This window comes from Eurytemora carolleeae, unplaced genomic scaffold (assembly GCF_000591075.1).
Source record: "Eurytemora carolleeae unplaced genomic scaffold, Eaff_2.0 scaffold509, whole genome shotgun sequence".
NCBI lineage: Eukaryota > Metazoa > Arthropoda > Copepoda > Calanoida > Temoridae > Eurytemora > Eurytemora carolleeae.
The window spans coordinates 4,312-27,260 of NW_019396523.1; the positions used below are offsets into that span (position 1 = coordinate 4,312).

Here is a 22,949-nt window from a genome sequence, read left to right on the forward strand (position 1 = left end):
ATGATTATGATTATGATTATGATTATGATTATGATTATGATTATGATTATGATTATGATTATGATTATGATTATGATTATGATTATGATTATGATTATGATTATGATTATGATTATGATTATGATTATGATTATGATTATGATTATGATTATGATTATGATTATGATTATGATTATGATTATGATTATGATTATGATTATGATTATGATTATGATTATGATTATGATTATGATTATGATTATGATTATGATTATGATTATGATTATGATTATGATTATGATTATGATTATGATTATGATTATGATTATGATTATGATTATGATTATGATTATGATTATGATTATGATTATGATTATGATTACTATTATTATTATTATTATTATTTCCATTATTGTTTCCATTATTATTATTATTGCCATTATTATCATATTCTTTTGTATAGCCTTATTTTTTCTGCAGGAATTGTACATGTACAAAGTAAAAGAAGGCGACCATTTTGTTGTACAGAAGAAAGCCATTATCAGCACCAGAAAATCCTCCAACCCATCACAGCTGATTTTCGGGCCGCCCAGCCCACACAAATCCCCTACCAGTCCCAAGCAATACTCGAACAAGGGGTTCACTAATTCTAACAAGGGGTTCACTAATTCTAACAAGGGGTTCACTAATTCTAACAAAGGGTTCACTAATTCTAACAAAGGTTTTTCTACGATTAACCAGATGAGAAATGAGACTAACTCTGGATATACATCCCTCAACGCTAGGACAGGAGAGAAAACTAATTTTAGAGAGAGAACCCCGTCAGCTGATATTCCACAAGGAACAGGTAGATACGGTGGTAGGCGATTATATCAATATGAAGACGACTTTTTTATTTAAGTTTCAATTGTTAACAAGCTTTTCTCGAAAAAAAAATTACAAAAGAGAAGCTTTTTTAATTGACAGCTTCAATTTGTTTCCATGTTTTTGTGTATCCATGATGTTTAAAAGCTTGATATAAATCAAAATTGAAACTGAAAATTGTCTTCATTATATTGATAAAATTTGTTTGTTTTTTGCCTATTTTTTTCATAGAGTCAAAATTAGGCATAATGTAAGATAAACAAATGTTTAGAATAAATGATTTTAAAACATTTGCTTATTTAACAGTATGCGAAATTTTAATTTTCGCTCTGAGAGAAATGTTTGCAAAAACAAATCAAAAATGCGAAGCTCAGTCACTGTTATTCTTTCTTGTTGGCTGGATTGAACAGGGTGTCCCAAAACACATGGGAATTCAGTGACGAATTGGATATAGTCTTTGTTATGAATTAGCATTGTAATACCTGATTTCAAAAGCCATAATATTATTATGTCTGCTAGAAGTTATTTTATGAATAGGGTAAAAGACTGTAAATACGTGTCAAAAATGTCTCCGCAAGATGAACAGTGAAGACGGACAAGTTTACTCTGTTTGTATACTGCTATTTTCTTGTTTTACTAAGTACAACCGTATGCAGTCAAAACATAAACAAACAAAATGTGAACATAGCAGACGAAACTCTTATAGATTTATACACTTTCTCAGTAGATATCACTATACTAAATCAAAGAATTATTTGTAAAGACGATATCGAATTCGTCACTGAATTCCCTGTTTATTGTATGACAGCTTTCTCTGAGTTTCTCTTAACCCTATTCAGCCTGACGTCTGGTTTACTGACTGGCTGCCTGAGGAGGCCCCCCTTCTACTTTTTTATTATGATACAAATCTATAACATTTGATAGGTTTTTTGAAAGCCCTTTGGGGTCTATAACCTCAATAAACTGCAAAAAAAATGGCAAATTTGTACAAATCTAAATATTTATTGCGAAATTTAGTTATTAAGCAAAAATTTCCACAAAAAAATGCGCAAATTGCTACAAATTATATATTTTTGAAAAAACTCTTGACCCAGCGAGTTCAAATATGCAAAAACCTTTGCAAAATTTTTAAAACCTAATGTGTATTCAAGAAAAAATGTGCAAATTCTCTTTGAAGGCGTTTGTGCAAAAATCTGTGCAAAATTTCTTTGCAAAATTTGTGCAATTTGCTTGCTTTTGTTTTAGGCTTTCCAAAGAGTCTGGTTTAGGTAAAATAAGTCATTTAGGCAGTATGCCTGAGGACTTAAGGAGTAGGTATAAAAGCCCAGTTTTTAGCCTTAAGTGAGGATAGAATTTATGTTATTATCTCTAACATTATAAAGATTGTAAACTTTAAAGATAAAGTGGCCAAAAGGCTGAAATATTATATATAATATATATATATATATTATATATGTTTTTTGTTTTTTTTAGAAATTCTTTTGTTTTAGGTGTGAAAAAGTCCCCGGTGTCTCGAAATCTGTTTAAATAGAAAATATATCTCAGAATTAGATCAGTATTAAAGATTCAGAAATGCTAGATCGCAACATCACCTACAGCAGCTCAAAAATAAACCAAAAAACAGAGAAAAAACTTTTCTTTTTTCCTTTGTAACCAAACTGTTTTAAGATATGACTTCTGTAAAGAAACAAACGAACTTTTTCTTAATAAAAAATAAAAAATTTAAGTTTACCAGCTTAAGAAATAATACCAAAATAGAGCAACATATTTTTTTTCGAACACTGAATTATTTTTTGATCTTGAATATTAAAAATCTACAATATTATTATACCTATCTACTCAATTGTCAATTATTGTATTCAATTAATATCATATTATTATGATATTATTGTATTATGTATTGCTTGTATGATATTATAGTATTATATTGTATTCCAGTGGTTTGATTTTTTGTATACGACGTATAATATTTTTCATATTGTATAGACTGAGGCCGAATTTAAAGAATTGGAGCCGCTGCTTAAATTTAAACCGCGGCTCAAATATGGTGGGTTCCACTTAAAATTGTATGAAACGTTTCAAGATTTAAGCCGGCGCTCAATTGAAACCGGTTTTCGGTGGATTTGGGACGCGGCTCAAATTCATTAAATTCAGACTCTGGGCATTAACTATAGGTTCATTTTTTAAATAGCATTTTAAATTTTAAAAATCGGTAAATTTTTTAATTGTTGATTCCAAATCCAAAAATTAGCTTTTTTTACATTTCACCAAAATATTAAATGGAAAGATAACTTTGACAGCGCAATATCTTGAAACTTTTTAATGGAATAAAAATTTAATTAAGTCTCATAATTCCAGAAAAATTTGAAATAATTGAACCAAATTATTCCCCATTAATAACTGTTATATGAGAATATAATTGATATTTTGATGTTATAATATTGCGGCGTTATCTAAAAAGGGGTAAGTGCATCTTAAAATCATTTTTTCCCGTTTTAAGATATTAGATCACCCAAAAAAAATCTCACTTATGGGGGGGGGTAAAGAAAGAATCCCCCCTCCATGAATAGATCATGTATATAACGCCCTTGTATAATCTTTAAATAATATTCTTTATATGATTGTATTTAGATATGTTATTCATGCATCACAAAAATTGGGTTTTTTCATTCAAAAAAATGTTTACAGTAGTGATTAAAAACAGTGGAAGGATTGACGCCTATATCCTTTCTTTTATTCATGAACTAGCTGAAGGGCCCGGCGTTGCCCGTGGAACAAAAAATTTGAAAAAAAAGTTCTAAAGAAATGTTGAAAACCCATGAGTGTCCACAAAAATTCAGCCCAATCGGTCCAGCCGTTTGCATGGCCGGCTATACGCAGCATATATATATATATATACGAATGTAGTGTTTTATTATGTAGATATATCACTAAGGACTTTTTAATGCTTGGCTGGAATTCTTGTCAATGGTAAAAACTAATACGAATATGATTCCACTGTTTTCTGGTTACCACTGTATCAACCTTATATATTACTCAAATTACAATAAAATGCAATATATTAAACTTAATAAACAAGAATAATTGTTAAATGTAAATATAATGTAATACGTAATGTTTTATATGATTTTAACAACTTTTCATTTAAATGTAAAAAAATTCAACATTTTCAGAGTTAATTCGAATTTTTTAAAGATGTTGTTTTAATCATTTTTTTTGCAGCTATTTTAGATTTTTGTTGCTTTGATATTTGGTTAATTTTAAAAAAGATTGTAATTTTTATCCAAAAAATTGTGAACAAAATTTTGTTTTGGAAGAAAAAACTTAAGTAGAACAGCATAAGATTTGAGTTTGTATGTAGTATTTTTTCTTCATTTTCTCATTTTTTTCCTGTTTTGAAAAATGTGATATTAAATAGTCTATCTATACCCTAAGAATAGTTGTAAAGATAAGTTTTCATCAATGTTGCAAAACTCTCTTTATTTCTAAGCCTATAGTTATGTTACTGTTAGAGTATTGTAATTCTATTCCGCACAAAATATATAAATACATCTTTTCATTATTTCTTTTTCAAACTGCTTAAAGCTTTGCTCCAAAACCCTAGATAGTTGTGGTATAAAGGATTGAAAAAGCATAAAGATAAAGAAATTCCCAAAAATGATTTTAGAATAAATTTTTAATTTATGAATTAAAGATTAAAAACAAAACATATAAACACTTTTTGCCCTTAAAAATATTGACCACCCTTTTAAAATAATGCATCTTTAAAGGGACTGTAAGCGTAATACCAAGATACCCTCCATGCAAAGATGGCAATACCCGATTGGAAGAACGGTTTCCTTGAAACCTTTATCTTATCTTTATGTGGAAGATTTTAAAAAATTGATATCAATCTTATTTATATCTGATCAGGTAAAACTTTTGATGTTACCGCTTTAAACCAGGCTTTCACATCTTTGCCATGAAGGATCACTTAATATTGCACTCATGACAGTCTCTTTAAGAATGCATTATTTAGAAATTGTAAATGTCTATGGCTACAAAAAGTGAAACCAAAGGCAAGGCGATGTTACACTTCAAAGTCAGGCCGTTTTATCTGGTAATCTCATGGCGCAAACTATTAAATAAGAAATTAATTAAGGTTTATGCGAAATATATTTCAAATAAATAGATAAATATTAGGCATTATCGTTGTTTGCTTAGGCGCTGTATGGGGCAGGGGCGTAGGCAGGCTTGGGGGCGTAGGCCTTGACCTCAGGATAGACAGGGACTCCCTCGTAGGTGACATCAGCGACGTATCCGTTGTAGTGGTCGGCGGTGTACTTGACGTGCTGGGTTCTGCCGTCGGGAAGGGCAACAGAGTATTCTCCGGTAACGGCTCCGTCTCCGTTGGAAGACTCAGCGGCGTTGAAGGCGGCCTTGGAGTAGTCATCAGAAACTCCGTAGGTGTAGGAGTAAGGTCAATTTCATTTATGAACATTGAGTTTTTTGCTTAATGCAATCTTTAGCTAAATGTTTTAAGCATTCATTTCAAATGTTAGTAAAAAGATGTTAAAAATCTCAAGTTAAATATTAAACCGTTATTTGTTTATTGTCTACCTTCATGTTGTTGGTCTTGTGGGTTGTGATCAACTGATACCTTTCTAATGTAGTGGATCTCTTTATATACCCGGCGCCTAACTGAGGCGCCTCACCCAGGCGCCACCTGCTTCGGTGGTTCAAGTTTTGGTCATTAAAATGCTTAAATGTCATGACCTATTGAATAAGCCTGGTCTGTGTCTGGGTGTGTGTATAACAGGTTAGGCCTGGGGTGGGTGCAGCAGCCCTTCTATGTTTTCATGAATTTATAGTATATATACGTGCACTGCAGTATACACATGGTGTCCACAAAATAATTATTTTTTTACAATATCTAAAGATATTTGAAACACTAAAAAAAGTGGAAAAATTGTAATTTCATAATTTAAAAATTAGTTTTAATCACTCTGTTGTTGAGAGGTAATTATGGAGATATATGGATCCCGTTTATAATAATTGTGGTATATTTGTTGTCGACGCTCCATGACTCCCTTTTCAATGTTTTGACATGTTAATCCCCCAAAAAATAAAGAAATTGAAAATAAAAAGTGGTTTTTAACCGTTATCTTAACTGAAGTATAATAATATTGGGGTTTTATAAGTTATTTGAAACATATTTCAATCTGAAACTATATTGCTAGTTTACTTTTAAAAATTCACTCTTTGTATGTTACTTATATGAATTGATTGTATCTAGTATCATCTACACTTTAACTTCTATATACTGTAAAAGGGTGTCCAAGAATAATAAGTTCATTTGGAATATTGAACACTTAAAAAAAAATTTGACATATTGAAAATAAAGTGTTATAATTATATGTTTTAAAATTGTTTTTGACCACATTTTTAAGTTTATAGTTTATCCCGTTCTTAATAATTTTATAAAATAAATCTCTAAGTTTTCCAAGTTTTTAAATCTTCATATGTGTATAAAGTTATACTTTGATTGCTTGTCTGTCTGGTTGTTTTTATTATATAAAATTATATAAACTGATCGGTCCCAAATTTTTTTTATCAACTCTCACGAAGGTAAAAGATGAAAAATGTTGTTCCGAAAAATGTTTAAATTATAGATCGAGTGTTTTATAAGTAATTTTTAAATTTATTTCTACTTAAACATATTAATATTTCACGTGTAAAATATCATTATTAGAATTTAGTTAAGCTCGAAATAGCATACCTTTTATATATAATGTTATGTTTGTTAGATACTAGTTTGGGAAACCAGCGTTGGCCATGGTACTCATAGTTACATCCACCCGTTTACCTGCTCTTGGTTGATTTTTACCGGGAAGCTAAATTTTCGCTTTTAAAGTCGACCCACTCGACTTAGAATCTTAAAACCAAGCTAAGAACATTCCCGTGGCTCACTTGAGTTGCCTATTTAAAATTTGAGGCAAATCGTTCCAGGGGTTCCTGAGTTATGATCGGACAAACAAACAGACAAACAGAAATTACAACTTTATATATACTAGATATACATATATATACTAGATATACATATATATGCTAGATATACATATATATACTAGATATACATATATATACTAGATAAACATATATATACTAGATATACATATATATATACTAGATATACATATATATATACTAGATATACATATATATACTAGATATGATATACATATATATGCTAGATATACATATATATGCTAGATATACATATATATGCTAGATATACATATTTGACGAAACTATTGATTTATAAAAAGTTATGCTTTAACAACTAATAATTATATATTATTTGATTTGTATTTGTGAAATTGTAAATCGTCTATAAGTGAAGAGTAAAAACTGACTGTTTGACCTTTATCTTTATTATTCAAGCTTTTATTTTACATAATTTACATAATGTATCAACAATTAATAACATTCAATAAATTGTCATAAACTTCTTAAAATTTTAAGATCAAAATTAGTTTTAAAATTAAATACAGCGTACATTTCTTTCACCATTTACAAATTGCAGTTTTTTTTTACAAACAGCACCAGAATAAAATTAAATAGGAGAAATATAACAAAATTATGTTTAAGAGGAGAAACAAATTTGGAAAGATTTTTCTAAATTTTAATTTTTAAATTTCTAACAGGTCCAGAGATTCATGAATTATTTGTATTTTATGTCGAGTTAAATAATATTTGATAAATAAATTTTTTTTCTTACATTAAAAAATAATATCCTTTGAATTCTTTCTCCAAATTAAAATCTTAATTGCGTGAAAATAAAACAGGAAATAAGATTACAATTTAAAGTTCTTGACTAGATTTGAGACTAAATGTGACTAGATAGGTATAAATGGATTACATAAAAAAACAATTACAGATTTACAGGGGTGAGGAGGGCAGATTAAAGGTTATTATAAACAAAGGTTTCTGAACGAATTTCTTTACGAAAATCTCAATTGGGTTTGAAAGTTTCATTTTTCTTAATCTAATAGAAACTATAACCAGAGGACACAGATTAGCATAGATAGTTAAGAATAAGCAGAGTTAGTGAGCCAGATAAGCCAAGTGCTTACTATGGTTTATAGGGTACACCCAAATATCAAGAAAAATTAAAGGATAGGGTCAAAAACAAAACTCCGGGGCAAGCACCTCTTAATCAATAATGCGGGCAAAGCAAAAATAGAAAGGACTCAGAAAACGAACTGGAAACAGTCTTACTATTTTTTTGACAGTAATAACCAGATACTAATGGAATAGGAAGACGAAATTATAGCAATACTATTTGATGGTTTTACAAAGACACTTGTAAAATCCCTTATTTTGTAAAATGGGGCTTTTTACACTGCACACTGCACAATTGCTGTCGTCATTGAAATTTTTTAAGTTAAAACTTGATTCTAAAAGTCGTCTTACTATTCCAGTGTTTTATGTTTATCACTGTATATGTGTGCTAACGCCTACAATCCTAAAATTGAAAGTAAAAAAAATTACGATATTTTTCATGATTCACAATAAATGTGTCTATCCTTCTAAACATGTAAAATCTATGAGGACAATATTAAATTCTCATGAAATGATTTAGTTGGACAAAATCAAAAATAATTGTAAAGAATGTTTTTTTTGTTAATTTACTGTTTTCAAGGCTAACAAAATAAAAATTGTATTTTTTCTAGTTTTTAAAAGTTAATAATTTTTGTTTCTTTTTCTTTTTATCGATATAAACATTTTTTTGATGGGCTAAATTTTAAACGGTTATAGACCTTGCGTAGTCCTACTCCTAAACCTTATTTTAAAAATATTTACTTTTTTAATCAACCAGAGAAAATAAAAGTTAGAATTATTTATCATTTTTATTATGCTTGATCCTTCTTTTATTATCAAGCTTATAGTGGTAGACATGGTAGACATGGTAGATATGGTAGATATCTCAATGTTAAAATTATTGTGCTTGGTGGTAGACATGGTAGATATCTCAATGTTAAGACTTTGACTAATACAGTTTTATCAATGTTTGACATTTTTTTACAGTGATAAATTGGCACAAAGAATATAATATAAAAATGGAAATGATGGAATTTTTATGAAAATGAAGGAATAATGATTCGGTAGAACTTCATAGAAAAAAGCATGAACAATGGCTAGAGCTATGAAACCTCATAAATACCTGTAAACTGAATATAAATATTTCATTTAACTATATAGATATATATATATGCAATGGACTATGGAATTGTAAAAAAACTGTGAGAATAAATTTTAAGGTTTTGAGATTGCTTAAACTTCCTTTTCCATAGTTTTATGGACCCAACTGTATTATTCTATGCTTTCTTTGATTATGTTCTTTGGGGTGTGGCTATACAATGAGGACTGTTCCTGAATTTATAATGTTTATAAAATTGTTCATCTTGTAGAATCAGAGTTCATCCTTTAACCTACACATAACAAGATACGATGAGAACCAGAAAACAAAGAAATATTTGTTAAATTAATATTTCTTTAATTGTAGGAATAATACATTTTGAAAAATATATTAACGTCGAAACTTACTATATTATCTCAAAAAACTTTGATCCAGTCTCATTAAACTTTACTAGAATCTGGCTTTTAGAATCTGGCTATTAGAATCTTGCTATTAGAACCTGGCTATTAGAATCTGACCTTTAGAATCTGGCTATTAGAATCTGACTATTAGGACCTGTCTAGAACCTGGCTAAATTAGAATACTAGAATTATGATAGTAAATATAGCAAAAAGTGTCCATATCAGATTCAGGGTATAGCGAAATTTTGTGATTCGCAAATGAAAGAAATAATAAGATGAAATTATTATAAACATATGTAAATATCAGTGTGTTTACCTTTTGTACTGTTCTGCAGTTTCTGCCATCTTGCGGAGAAACCAGGCAACATTATCCCCGTCCACCAGAACAGAATTAAACTCAGACACAACCTTGGTAGAAGAAAAAAGTTGATGAACTCTAAACAGGCTAGGGAAGGGGGGGGGGGGAAGGGGAGGAGGGGCGTTTAACCCCCACCCTTTATTTGTTTGCCCCCTAGAACTCTCATTTTTAATACTCTCACCTTGAAATTTCTTGACTTTTCAGGAATAGTAATTTAATTTTTTTCCCAATTTTTTTAATGCATTGGCTTAATGACTATAAGTGTACAAGCCGGAAAAAAGAACATAAAATGTCCCATAACGTTTTTGAGACTATAAGTTACAGATTTAAAAACTGCATTTTTGAAAAGCCCTTGATAATGGATGTAGAAACAAACCTTCCTTGCACCCAAACTCATGGTATTCCAATAGACATGGGAATTTAGTGACGAATTATATATATAGTCTTTTTAAATAATTCTTTTATTTAGCGATGCCTACTGAGAAAGCTATAATCCGTAAGATTTTCGTCTGCTACGTTTACAATTTGTTTGTTTACGTTTTATCTGCATATGGTTGTACTTAGAAAAAGAAAAGAAAATTACAGTACATAAACAGAAACTTGTCCGTCTTCACTGTTCATCTTGCGAAGATATTATAGACACATCTTTACATGCATTTACCGTTTTCATAAAATAAACTATAGCAGAAATAATAATATTATGGCTTTTGAAATTAGGTATTACTATGCTAATTCATAACAAAGACGATATTGAATTTGCCACTGAATTCTCATGTTTATTGGGACACCTAGTGTATCAAAGTTAGCGGTCTAATTTTTTTTCAATGAGTTTAACTTGAAAAATTAAACTTTGAAAATTGCAACCAGATATCTTTACTCTAAGGCCTTTTTCAGGGGGGCGGGGGCGCTGGATGTCCCCCATATACGCAAACATACATATATTCAAATAAATGCAAATATGAAAATGCCCGATTCACAACGGTACCCTTGAAACCTTGATCTGATCAAAAATGGGGAAGATATTGTCGATTTTCTAGGTATATAAGTGTTCTGATAATTCATACATGTTTTGCCACGGTAGAAATGCGCAAATCAATCTTGATCAGACAAAGGTCTATAGGACCGTTGTGAATCCCCTCTTTAACTAGAAGGTGGCTTAAAATTACGCTTACAGTCCCTTTATTCTTAGATAATTTTACAGGGTGATTTGCGGATTTTTGCAACAGAGACAAAGAACCTACAGTAAAAAATTCAGCCAAATTTTTTGCAGATAAAAAAACGACGACATATAAAGATTTGAATGTTACCGATGTGAATCAGGCATTTCACTTGTAAATAAAAAGTCACAATATATTTCTCCTTTAAATACCACATTTTCATCAAATATTATCTTTCCAATTATAATAAAGAATGTGCAGAAATGATTCATGATTATGATTCATTCTTCTGAAATTATCTGATTAGTTGTAATTTTGACCGATTAACAATCTAATATGATGTGGGACACCCTGTATGTATAAAAGATACTCTGGATGGGTCGCTCAAAATCTAGGTAAATGTCGTGTTTTAAGAAATTGACATTCTAAAATCCTCTCATATGACGTCACTGATACTTAACTAACAAGTAGATATTGTGCTAACAAGATTAAAGCTAAAAAATGCAATTCTAATTCAAGTTTTTGATTTTTGAGTTTATATTTGGTGAGCAGCTAAATTTATTGTTCTTTAATATAAGAAGTGAAAATTTAGAGTGTCCATTGCTATATAGGTCGTCTTTACCTCGCTACGTTTGAGTATCTAATAGCTTATTATAACCTGGCAGAAATTAACTTGATAAATGTATCTGTGTAGTAAGTAGACTTAAATGATGACAATTTCTTCTCTCATTTAAATACAATGAGAACCAGAAAAGTGCGAAATATGAAGACGACATTAAATCAAAACTTAAATGTATATGATGCTGTAAAAAACGAATAGTTTTAATAGTAACTTTTTTAACCACTGATTAAGTGGAATAGTCATAACTTCAGTTTAAAAGTCATCTTCCCATTCAACAGCTATATCTGCTCTTTTAGTAATTAATTCTATATCATGAGAACCAGAAAACCAGAATAGGAAGACGACTTTATAGCAAAACTTAAGTGTATTTGATGTTGTTACAAAGCTTATAGTTTTACTAGACACTTAAAAATTATCACAAATTAAGTAAAATGGGTCTGTTTACACTGCACAATTACTGTATCTCATGCATATTGAGCTATTTAAAGTTATAAATTAAGTCAAAAAGTCGTCTTCCTACTACAGAGTCTTTCTTGGCTGGCAAAAAGAAAAAGACGACATTTTACCTCATCTAGTTGTAAAACATCTTCTTCATCCACAGATCTTCGTTTCCGTTTTGTTGTGCCCTTTAAAACAATAAAAAATAAAGATATTAAAGCCCATACTTTAAGAGCCTAGAGCTGTCCCCTAAATAAATTGAGTCTTTGTCACAAACTCTGATTTTGTCATTCCTATATCTTTGCAACCCCCTGTCGTAGACTATGAATTAAGAAGTTAGATTAAATAATGTTTGAAATATCAAAGGATTACACCGTCAATCGTCAGCATTATTTGAAAGAAAAGATTTCTTCAGTTTTAAGCTCTTTAAAGTTATCCATTAGATCAGATTCTTATGGAAACCATGAAGAAAAAGGGTTATCCACAAAGAATATTCCTATAATGACTCATTACTTATAATGATCTCAATGTAAAATGAGGTCTTCTGTATTCTTTTTATGGATGGGTTATTTAATATAATTATTTGGCAAAGAAGTCTACATTTTACATTTTTCATGGAATCATGAATTATAAGGAAACAGACCGTATACATTCTGTACAGTCGTCTTTGATAGACTCAATCTTTGTGGGTAACCCTGTAACTATTTTATCACCAACTAGCGTGGGAACCCGGCGTTGCCCGTGGAACTTATAGTTACTCCTGCTGTTTACCCGAGCTTGATCGTACATCGATATATTTGCTATTTTTCCCTGTAAAAGTTGACCCACTAAACTTATGATTTTAAAACTTAGCAAAGAACATTCCCATGGTTCTCCCGAGTTCCCCAATCAAAATTTGAGGCAAATCGATCAAGGGGTTCCTGAGTTATGATAGGACATACAAACAAAGAAACAAACAGAGATTACTACTTTATATATATATAGATATATCACCTGTGTCAGGGCCATGAGGATAAACCAAAACATGGAGGATGAGAAGAAATTAAAAAAGTTTTGTGAGACATGGATGAGAATATTCTCTGGTTGGAATACCCCGGTATACCACAGGGTTGGATTCACAGATATACCGGCCATCATGGTTCGACCATCATTCTCGGAGTTATCTAAATAAATAAAAAATAACTTTTACAAATTTTTTTATCTTGTCGATTTTTATTTTTCTGCATGTGGAAGATATCGCTGTTCTTTTTCCAAAAAAAGCGTTACATTTTCTTTTTTGTCTGGGCTGCCAAAGGAATTGAGTTTTTGCCACTAACTCAAATTTTCTAATCCTTATATCTTGGCAACCTAATGGTGGAAACCCTTGATATTTCAAACTTGGGCTATTTGATCTAACAGAATTCAAAGTTTGAAATATCTAACGTCTACGAAATTGGATTGCAAAGATATAGGTATTATAAAATCAGAGTTTGTGACAAAGACTCAGTTCCTTTGCAAGTAAAGTTTAACAAAGAAACAACAATTGAAAATATTTCATTTTCAGATTAAAAAAAACAAGAATATCTTCATTCTGAGCTGAAAGCTTAAGAATGAGATATCCTAAATCTGATTTTCCAATGTACATATTTTTTATTTTCTTCTTAGAATCCTCTTTTTCGATATAAAAGTTACGTTTGATAACAATTACAGATACAATGCTATATTGATTGGACTAATATCCGATTGAATTAAAGTCAACTGAATTCACAAGCCGGCTTTTAAAGCATTTAAGCTAAAATAAATTTAATCAATATGAAATTATTAAAAAACATATTTTAGGACTATTGTCATTTTTAACGTTATGTCTTAAAAAATAAACATTAATCCGGAAGACAAAAACTTATGTTCTTTCAATCGATGTTTAGTTCAATTGATATGACACCATCAACACCAGAAATCAAAACCGGTTTTTTTCACAAATTAAAGAGTACATCTTAACATGATACGCTGATTGGTTAAAATTTTAACTTCTTTCTTGGATATCGAATGCGTTTTAAATAATCTTGGGTTTAGTAAAATCATGAGAGTTTAAGCATTTATATATAATCTTGATATTCACCATTCTAAAGTTTTCAGGTCTGTTTGCTCTAACGAAGGTTTAATAGGTATCCTTGTGAATTGTGCATGCCTCTTTGTTAAGTAAACGATCACTTTGACAGTCCTTTTAAAGTATTTTTAACTCTACCTTTTTCCTCCTGGTTTTTTTTTAGTTTAGTTTGAGTTGTGGGAACCGCCAGCATTCCTTGCTGCTGGAGGGTATAAGGCAGTTCAATCTAAAAAAAAAGAAAAGGTCCAAATTATGCTAAATTACTGGGAAGCTCCTCCATATTGTATTTTTTGCCCTGTAGTGATCAAAAGCAAATTTATTTGTTTGCACATTTATAGAAATTCAGAAAGGTATTAACATTTTTTCAAAACCTCTTTAAAGGTTATGAGCAAGGGTTTTAAGCATTTGATATTTTGATTAAGCATAAATTTACTTGAATTTGACTTGAGGAATATGGTTTAGAGTTCACCAGGTATTTCTTGTACGGATCCCAGCGGTGTGCTAGACCAGCTGACCCTCCAGCTATAGAACCAGAGACTGAAAAGTTCAAAGTATTACCTTAGTTCAATGCAGTTAAAAAAAAAACGCAAACTACTAAAGCTTTTTTGATGTATATGTTTATTATTATTTGTTTTTTCCATTGTTATTCTTAATTTCAATTGGAAACACTTTTATAATTAAATTTGATCTTTTTTGATCCATGAAATTTTTTTTGGTAGAAAATAAAATCGAAACGTTTTTTATCAATATAATCATGAATTAGTATAAAATATAAAATCTTTTAGTGATAAAAAATTAATAACAGAATTTATTTAACGTGTGTTTTATCAAAAAGATCTCAAAGATCAAATATGATATTAAGTTCAATTCTCATAGCACACTAGAAATTCTAGAAATTCTTCTGCAGGGACTAATTACTCGCCGCAATTTCTAATTTTAAAATTCCTAGATCTTTGCAACCTGATGTAAGAAACCTTTGGTATTCAGAGTTTTGAATATCAAAGTTCTGCGACATTATACATGTACATTGTACAGGGTTTCCCAATAAACATGGTAATTAAATGACGACTTCTAAATCGCCTTTATTCTATAAGCGGAATTATTTCATATACACAATTTCGCAGTTAAAACATTTAACACCAAGATTTCCAAAATGTGGTCTACCATTTTTTCACCTTCAAATTGAAGGAGATATTAGAAAATTTTTCAGGCTGCAGTTTTTTAAAATCAACAAAACTTTTCAATTTTAAAGATATAAAGAGGGTAGACCAAATTTTGGAAAGCTTAAAAGACTTTCAATCTTGTTTTGATACACTGTAAGGATAATTAATCAATTATCACAAATCAAAGACGACATTATGAATATTTTCGTCTCTTAATTCCCATGTTTATAATCTGTATCATTAAAAAGATATTTTGATTATACTAATAGAGTTTAAGGCGAGGAATCAGTTCATTGTCTATTTTTCAAACTGCTATGTCCCATACAATAATACGTTTACCTAAGTTTGTCAGCAGAAAACATAAGAAACAAAACATCAAAAAAACCAGCATTTTTTCTGAAAATATACTAAATACTATAGATTTTAAGTATTTTATTTGGGTATGGCACTGCAAACTAGACAGGCGGAGCAAGTCAAATTGACACTGGTACAATATTGTGACCTTGTGGCTACTCTGGGTCTGGTTTTGACTAAAAAAACCCAAATTTATTTGGTTTCTTATATAATAAATTTAATACAATTTTTCTTGATAACTCTTGAAAACATAAAATACTTAACTTAACGTGCAATTTGCTTTAGTTTAACGTGATTTGGTGGGTGACCCTTATTTACTGTAAATAGTATAATAGCCGGACATTTTGTGTGTTTACCGACAAGACTGCCAACTGGTTATTTCCAGTATTTGGAAACACAACATTTTTTCTTCATCGAACTTTCCTAAAAAAAGAGGAAAATATTTTTTCATGTCATCAAATTTTTTTAAAATTTAGATTAACGTAAATCAAGTTTATCCTGTGAGTTCATCTTCCTGAAAATATAGCAAAAATCTAATTGCAAACTAAACTACTGCACTGCTAACTAACCGGAAGAAGAAGGTCTAATTTGTGCAACATTTTTAGACCGAATTTTTGTGACCTCATAGTTTTTCTTGTTTTGATTTTGCCGGATTCATCCGGATTTAAATTAGAAATTAAAACATTTTTGTTCTTTTCAACAGCTGTTCAATTAGAGGATTTATCATCAAAAACATGTAAATTTCAAAATTACTTTAGTTTGACTTGTAGCATTGATTGTTTACAATTATTAAATCGTAAGTTTAGATTGATATAGCTTCCATCGCTTATTAAAGGAATCAGAGTAAACATGTTATGATAAACGAAAAACTTCTACCATTTTTTTTATTTTTAAATCTTAAAATTAAATTCTCATGAATCGTTTTTTGCCATTATAAATAAAAAACTTTTTTTGATACCATTTGATTTATTAATTTAAGTTAATCTTTATCGGTAATGATTGAATTTAATTTTAAAAAGCATTATTAGATACTTACAGAGGATTCCCCACCCCCCCCCCGGCCGTCCATATGCTGAAATAGCTCGCTATTTAATATGTTTTAAATTTTAATGAAACCCCGGAAATACATTTATAATAAACAAATTCAATAAATTAACTTCGCTCCATTTTCACTTAAATTCCGCAGTCTAAAGATTTTAAAGCTATTGTAATGTGAGTTAAAAGGGGGTATTTACATGTGAAAGGAACTGTAGACTGTAGAGTGTCCAATTAAAACTCTATACGAGATAACCAAGAAATCCTTACTTTTCTATAAAGCAGAAGAAGAAAAACTGGAATGTTCTCTGTGAGAATAAAAAAACCAAATTTTCAGCGACAAAAATCAGAATTTCTTCATCATCCTTGATCAGACAAAGTGTACCGTTGTAAATCGGACCGGCCAGTCTGAATTGGATCACTTGAAATACCGTCTGCTGTTATGAATTAGTTTTAATTGAGTCTGATTAGCTTATTCCTTGAATTAAACTATATAGCTGTGTTTACCAGGATGACTGAACAGTTTTTAATCGTTGTACTTTATTCATGGGACTGCAAACATAATTGAAAGTGAACCTCCATATGAAGAAGATATTCTTGTTTTTCTGTCTTAAAATCGGTTCTTATAAATTGTTTTTTTACAGTGAAGAAAATTTTAAAGGTTTTATACATTACAAATATACAAATACTTTACAGATATAAAAACATTTTAAAGATTAAAACGTAGACATTTCAAAGGAATAAACATTTCGTAGATATAGACATTTCAACGATAAAAAAGGTTTCATCACAAATTGCATTCCAAAGATATATTTCATGATAAAAAACATTTAAAAAACAACAAATTCTTTTGTCTCTATAGATATAATAGATAAGATATGAATTATAGATGACCATATGTGTTAACTGTTCTATCTATAAAAATTTCCCTTATTGTGGAAATGTTCTTTCTGTCAAAAATCCCATCTATCGAACGTCTTCTAAAAATATCTTATCTGTGATGATGTCCCATCATGATTTGTATTTTTGCTAAATGTATAAAACTATGTTTTTAGAAAAACCTCTAAAGATTAAATTCATGCACTGCACAGTGGTATCCCTAAAAGCTTTGCCTAGTCAAGAATGAATTATATTTCAATTCTCATACTTTTGAAAACTAATCTTTTCTTAATTTGTAGTTTCCTTACTAAAGTGAGTTGCGCATTTCTACGGCAGGACAATATATTGAAATTAACAGAAATAACCACTTTGAACGACAATATCTTTTACATTATTTATGATATAAAGGTTTCAAGGATATCGTTGTGAATCGGGCATTGTCACCTTTGCATGGAGGGTCACTTGAAATTACGCTTACAGTTCATTTAATAAATGCATTTTTTTTCTGATACGTTTTAATATCTGTCATATTCGAAACTATTATGGTAAAAACTTGCAAAAACTAAAATTATTTTTATCAATGACGATTTTCGGTGACATGTGAATTCATCTGTACAGGAGCGTTAATCAAGTCACCCAACTGAGTTAATGGTTCAAGTTTAACTGCCATGTAAACTCCTCTATACTTCCTTCTCGAAACCATATCAGAATTTTCTTTTCATCTTATTCTTAAATTAAATCATTTGTTATGAATGTGGTATAATTATTAATTGTATATATAATGAGGTTCACATCCGTTTTTCTTAATATTTCCGCCCAAAATTCACGAAACATGTTTTTTCAAGGCGATTAAATCAAATGGAAACGTACTCTCATTAAAATTTTTGAAAGAGTAAATTTTTTTATCATTTCAACAGTTTTGATCCTTTGACATTGGTTGATCTGATAACTTTGCTATTTTGTGTTTTAGAAGAGCGGAGGGGTTGGGCGGGGGAATTGTCCACATTTTGTTTTTTTTTAGTAGAGAAGAGAGGGTCCAAATTTGATGAAAAAGTAATAACCTATTTTTGGTTCAAATTTTTCTCAAGTTTTAAATTAAATTAATAGATAAAGCTTAAAGACTTTTCTCATAAACCATAAATACCTGAAAACTGGGATAGAACCTTCAAATTGGATTTTATTTAGATATTTAAACACAACTTTAAATTGGAAAACCCGTTTTTTTATACAGTCAATTTTTTTATGCAGACAATTTTTTTAATCCAGGTGAAAAATAATGGAAATGGAAGGGTCATACACGTCGTTTGTTCTATACTATTTAGGAGTAGATGAATTACATGCATACTAGGGTTTCAGGACACTTTGCGCCCCATCTTCTATTTTAATTGTGAACATTTTCTCTTTGTACACATTGCAAAACAATAACAAAAAAGTTTGCAGATTTTAAAAAAATCTTGGATTTTCAAAATTTAATTAAAATCGAATTATGTTGGAGGCTATTTCTTGAAATTTTGACCGTCCATAAAACTCTCCTGGGGTCATGTGAGGTCCAAAACAAAATTTTGGCCCGATTGGTTCAGCTGTTTGACGTTTATCGGATACAAACAGACAGAAATTCAGACAGACAAGCAAAGTTTATATTTATATTATAGATTGCACGTTAAACTTATGTAACTTACACGTAACATTGAAATCTTCTATGTTTTCAATCATAAATTATTTTATTAATGTTCTTTTGCATGAAGAACATATTGTAACCGGAAAAATCTGTTTTCTCATGCTACAGTGATTACCAGAAAACTGTAGAATAGGAAGACGACATTATAGCAATTCTTAAGTGCATATTTGATGTTGTTCAAAAGCGAACAGCTTTGCTATTCAGTTATTAAATCAATTATTAAGTAAAATGGGTCTGTTTACAATAAACAATGCTGTGCACTCATGTTCATTGGACTAATAAAGACATAACACGAGTTTAAAAGTCGACTTTCCATTCCAGAGTATAATTCGGTTATCACAGAATAGAGCGTAAACTCAAAACAAGAGAAGTAACGGCGTCACAAAGTCGTACGAGCATAATGTTGCATAAATTTGACATTCTCCTTCTGAATAGTTTGCAGTGATAGTTTTTCATTTTTATCTATATAAAAAAATTTAAAGTTTATATCAACATTATTTATAAATTTTTCTTACACAAATTCTGACGTTTGTACATTTCTTTATATATTTGTGTTCATTTTAAACACTTATTTACAATATTTTTGTACGTTTTAAACACATTAACAATATTTTTGTACGGTTTAAACACTTATTTACAATATTGTGCTTGTCTTTTTTTCACGTTAATAAAGGTTTGAGGGAGAAGAATATTTTTCATGTATTTATACATTTTCATATTCCCATAAACTATGAACAAGGTACACGACTTTTAAACCAATTTTCTGTATGTTTAGTTTTGTTAAAAACTTAAAAGTTTTACCAGTGGCCCATAAACTCATCTAATCAGGTGAAATGGGTCTGTTTACAAATTATGTGCGCTACGTTCATTGGACTAATTAAAATTATAACTTGAGTCTAACATTCGTCTTCCTATTCCACAGTTTTATGTACGTATAATAGTTTGATCTCAGACTAATAATATCAAGTTTATAAAATCTGAAAGATAAGGTCCGTCGGTTTTTGCATTTTCTGTGTCAGTGTACACTGTGCAGCGTGAAAATGTTTCCGGAATGAAACGGAAACAAAATGTTTCTTGTCATTCTTCGGTTCAAGTGTAATTAAAGGGCGTTTATTTATATTTCTTATTGAAATTATTGGCAGAGGTTTCTGGATGAGGGACCGAATTTATAAATTTAAGCTATGTCGTTGAACTACCTACTTTCGGTTCAAATCTTGAACCACTGATTCTAAGTGAAAGATTCAAGAGGACTTTGAATTGGTGATTTATGATTTGAACCGGTGTCACGTTAAAAAGTGTCCAGGAGTGAGATAATGCCCTTGGTACTGTACCTAAAAATATTAAATAGATTCCTTTACATATTACGACTAATTATTACATAATTTTTACTTGTACAAGGGTTAGAAGTTCAGATATCCAAGTTTTACTTTGAAAAGAAGACGACATTCAAGACGAAATATAGTTTTTTTACATCTTTACTAGTGTTGCTTTATTCGGTGCTTCGTAATTTAATAGTGTAAGGAAGATGTCCAAATCGTTAAGAAGTGCCACACTTCCCGGACATCAATTTACACCCGGTGTAGCGCGCGTTACATCCAGACCGGGGTAATATTTGGCCCGGGTGCAATACAAAGACGACCTAAGCAAAAACGATAGAGTATATAAAGCTAAAATTTTAGTCTGCAAAAGAGTGCAAAACATGCTTAAATATTGTACATAACGTGTGTGCTTCTAAGTTTTAATTTTATGGCCTACCAAACAAAAAATTGTAACAATTTCAATAACAATGATAATGTGCAGCTTTAAGTCCGTCAAATTAAACAATTTTTGGTCCCTTCCCCCTCCTATCAATTTTGTACATGGATTTCACATGTAACACTCACCCGGACCAAATATAACGCCCGGGCCTTATTTAACGTGACACCGGACGAGTTTAAACGTCACACCGGGCGGCATTTCAAATTTATCTCAACTCATTAAAAAATGCGGACCCAGATCACCTTTCAACTACTTAAAATATCCTAATTTTTATTAGTTGGGATCAAAACTATCAAGCCTATACTTAAAACTAGGGTTGGGCACTTTCATTTTTTAGAAATCATTATGAAATTTTCGAAACGATTGGCTAAAAACAAAAACGGAAAAAAAGTTGGTAAAATTCCTTTTACAAAGGTGTCGTTAAAAAAAGCTTTCCTGGAACGAGTCAAAAAGCTCAAAACTTTTAAAATCAATTATTTTGCTTATTTATTTTACAAGATTGGATGTTTCATAATTGTTATATTTTTCGCATTTGGCATATTTATCATTTCAGAAAAGTGAAAGAAGTGGTCCACTAAATTCCCTTTTAACCGGACGGAGAGTTTTTAGAGGTTTTAATTATACTACAGTGAAACCCGTAATAACGAATACATCGAAAGAATTCATCATGTCGTGGAATGTTGCAGATATTTAGTTTTTTTAATTAAATAAGTATATGGAACCATAGAGAATAGAATATATAGAGAGGAATTAAAAGAATCTCTCGGTATGAATTTTTTCAGTCCCTTTCAGCCTGAAAGGGAGTTCAAAGTGTACAAATCATGTAAATGTTCACAAATTATAAACAGTTCCCTAGACTATTCATTTCAATTTCGAAATTTTTAAAGCTGTTAAATAAACTTTATAATGAATTAGGTGGATAAAAACATCATTTGATTTATAGTTATAACGGAAAATCATCATTTGTACAGTGGAAGGCATAGAGTCTATGTGAAATGATCATTGGTCAATTATGAAACGAGCCTATTTCATAATTTGGTTTTCTTTTAACAATAATTTTAGTTTCTATAAAATGATATTCCAGGGCCCAACAGGTCATATAGCATAAATATGTGAAGTATACACCTGCAGTATGGAAACAGTACAACAAAATGGCTGTTTTACACTTTTTTCTAGTAAATTCCTCTCTATATATATATTCTATTCTCTATGTATGGAACTCTTTAAAAGTGTTCCAGCATATTCATAGATATTCATTTATTTTCGCAAATACTGAAATTTACGTAATGTAGTATAAAGCTCATTGAAAAATTGTCAAGACGACATTTGATAAATTCTTCCGATGTATTCGTTATTAAGGGTTTCACTGTACACAGTAAAATATCCTTACTTCATACTAAACACTTTTCCTGTATTCCTATTTTCTAATCTTTTTTCAACATTTATCTTTGATCCTGTATTCTTTATCATCATTTTGTATTCTTTTCCATCATTAATTTTGTATTCTTTTCCATCATTCTGTATTCTTTTCCACCATTCTGTATTCTTTTCCATTATTCGGTATTCTTTTTTCCCATCATTTTGTATTCTTTTCCACCATTCGGTATTTTTTTCCATCATTCGGTATTCTTTTCCATCATTTTGTATTATTTTTTCCCATCATTTTGTATTCTTTCCCATCATTCGGTATTCTTTTCCACCATTCTGTATTCTTTTCCTTCATTCTGTATTCTTTTCCACCGTTTTGTATTCTTTTCCACCGTTTTGTATTCTTTTCCACCATTCTGTTTTCCATCTTTCTGTATTCTTTTCCACCGTTTTGTATTCTTTTCCACCGTTCTGTATTCTTTTCCACCGTTTTGTATTCTTTTCCACCGTTTTGTATTCTTTTCCACCATTCTGCATTCTTTTCCATCATTTTGTATTCTTTTCCACCATTCTGTATTCGTTTCCATCATTCGGTATTGTTTTCCATCATTCTGTATTCTTTTCCAT

At 30.1% G+C, this 22,949-nt stretch overlaps 3 protein-coding genes across 3 annotated transcripts in view; 1 reads left to right on the forward strand and 2 right to left on the reverse strand.

Moving 5' to 3' along the window:
* LOC111704826 (tubulin-specific chaperone cofactor E-like protein) overlaps positions 1-2,882 on the forward strand; it is a gene marked incomplete at its 5' end in the record, with an annotated part of 7,132 nt that extends 4,250 nt beyond the window's left edge. Inside the window, 2 exons of the mRNA XM_023477184.1 lie at positions 460-826; positions 2,334-2,882. Coding sequence (XP_023332952.1) covers positions 460-826; positions 2,334-2,374 — 408 coding nt within the window. The remainder of the gene's footprint in view (positions 1-459; positions 827-2,333) is intronic.
* Positions 2,883-4,979: 2,097 nt separating this feature from the next.
* On the reverse strand, positions 4,980-5,303 carry LOC111704819 (cuticle protein 19; the record flags this gene model as incomplete). The annotated part of the gene is made up of 1 exon (XM_023477172.1): positions 4,980-5,303. A coding segment is annotated over one exon (261 nt), but the record flags the coding sequence as incomplete, so codon positions are not given.
* Positions 5,304-9,163: 3,860 nt separating this feature from the next.
* LOC111704820 (uncharacterized) lies at positions 9,164-15,102 on the reverse strand. Its single transcript, XM_023477173.1, has 7 exons — positions 15,048-15,102; positions 14,521-14,624; positions 14,226-14,313; positions 12,995-13,164; positions 12,130-12,189; positions 9,743-9,834; positions 9,164-9,317 (listed from the first exon to the last, which is right to left on the reverse strand). Exons 1-7 carry the CDS (start codon positions 15,100-15,102, stop codon positions 9,299-9,301), a joined length of 588 nt encoding a protein of 195 aa, XP_023332941.1. The 3' UTR covers positions 9,164-9,298.
* Positions 15,103-22,949: the final 7,847 nt, after the last annotated feature.

Coding starts and splice junctions, on each gene's coding strand:
- LOC111704820 (XM_023477173.1), bottom strand. CDS start 15,102: ATGTCGCAGAACTTTGATATTCAAAACTCTGAATACCAAAGGTTTCTT. Junction 14,314..14,520: donor ATTCCTCAAGTCAAATTCAA/GTAAATTTATGC, acceptor CTTTTTTTTTAG/ATTGAACTGCCTTATACCCT. Junction 9,835..12,129: donor ATGTTTTACAACTAGATGAG/GTAAAATGTCGT, acceptor TCTTCTACCAAG/GTTGTGTCTGAGTTTAATTC.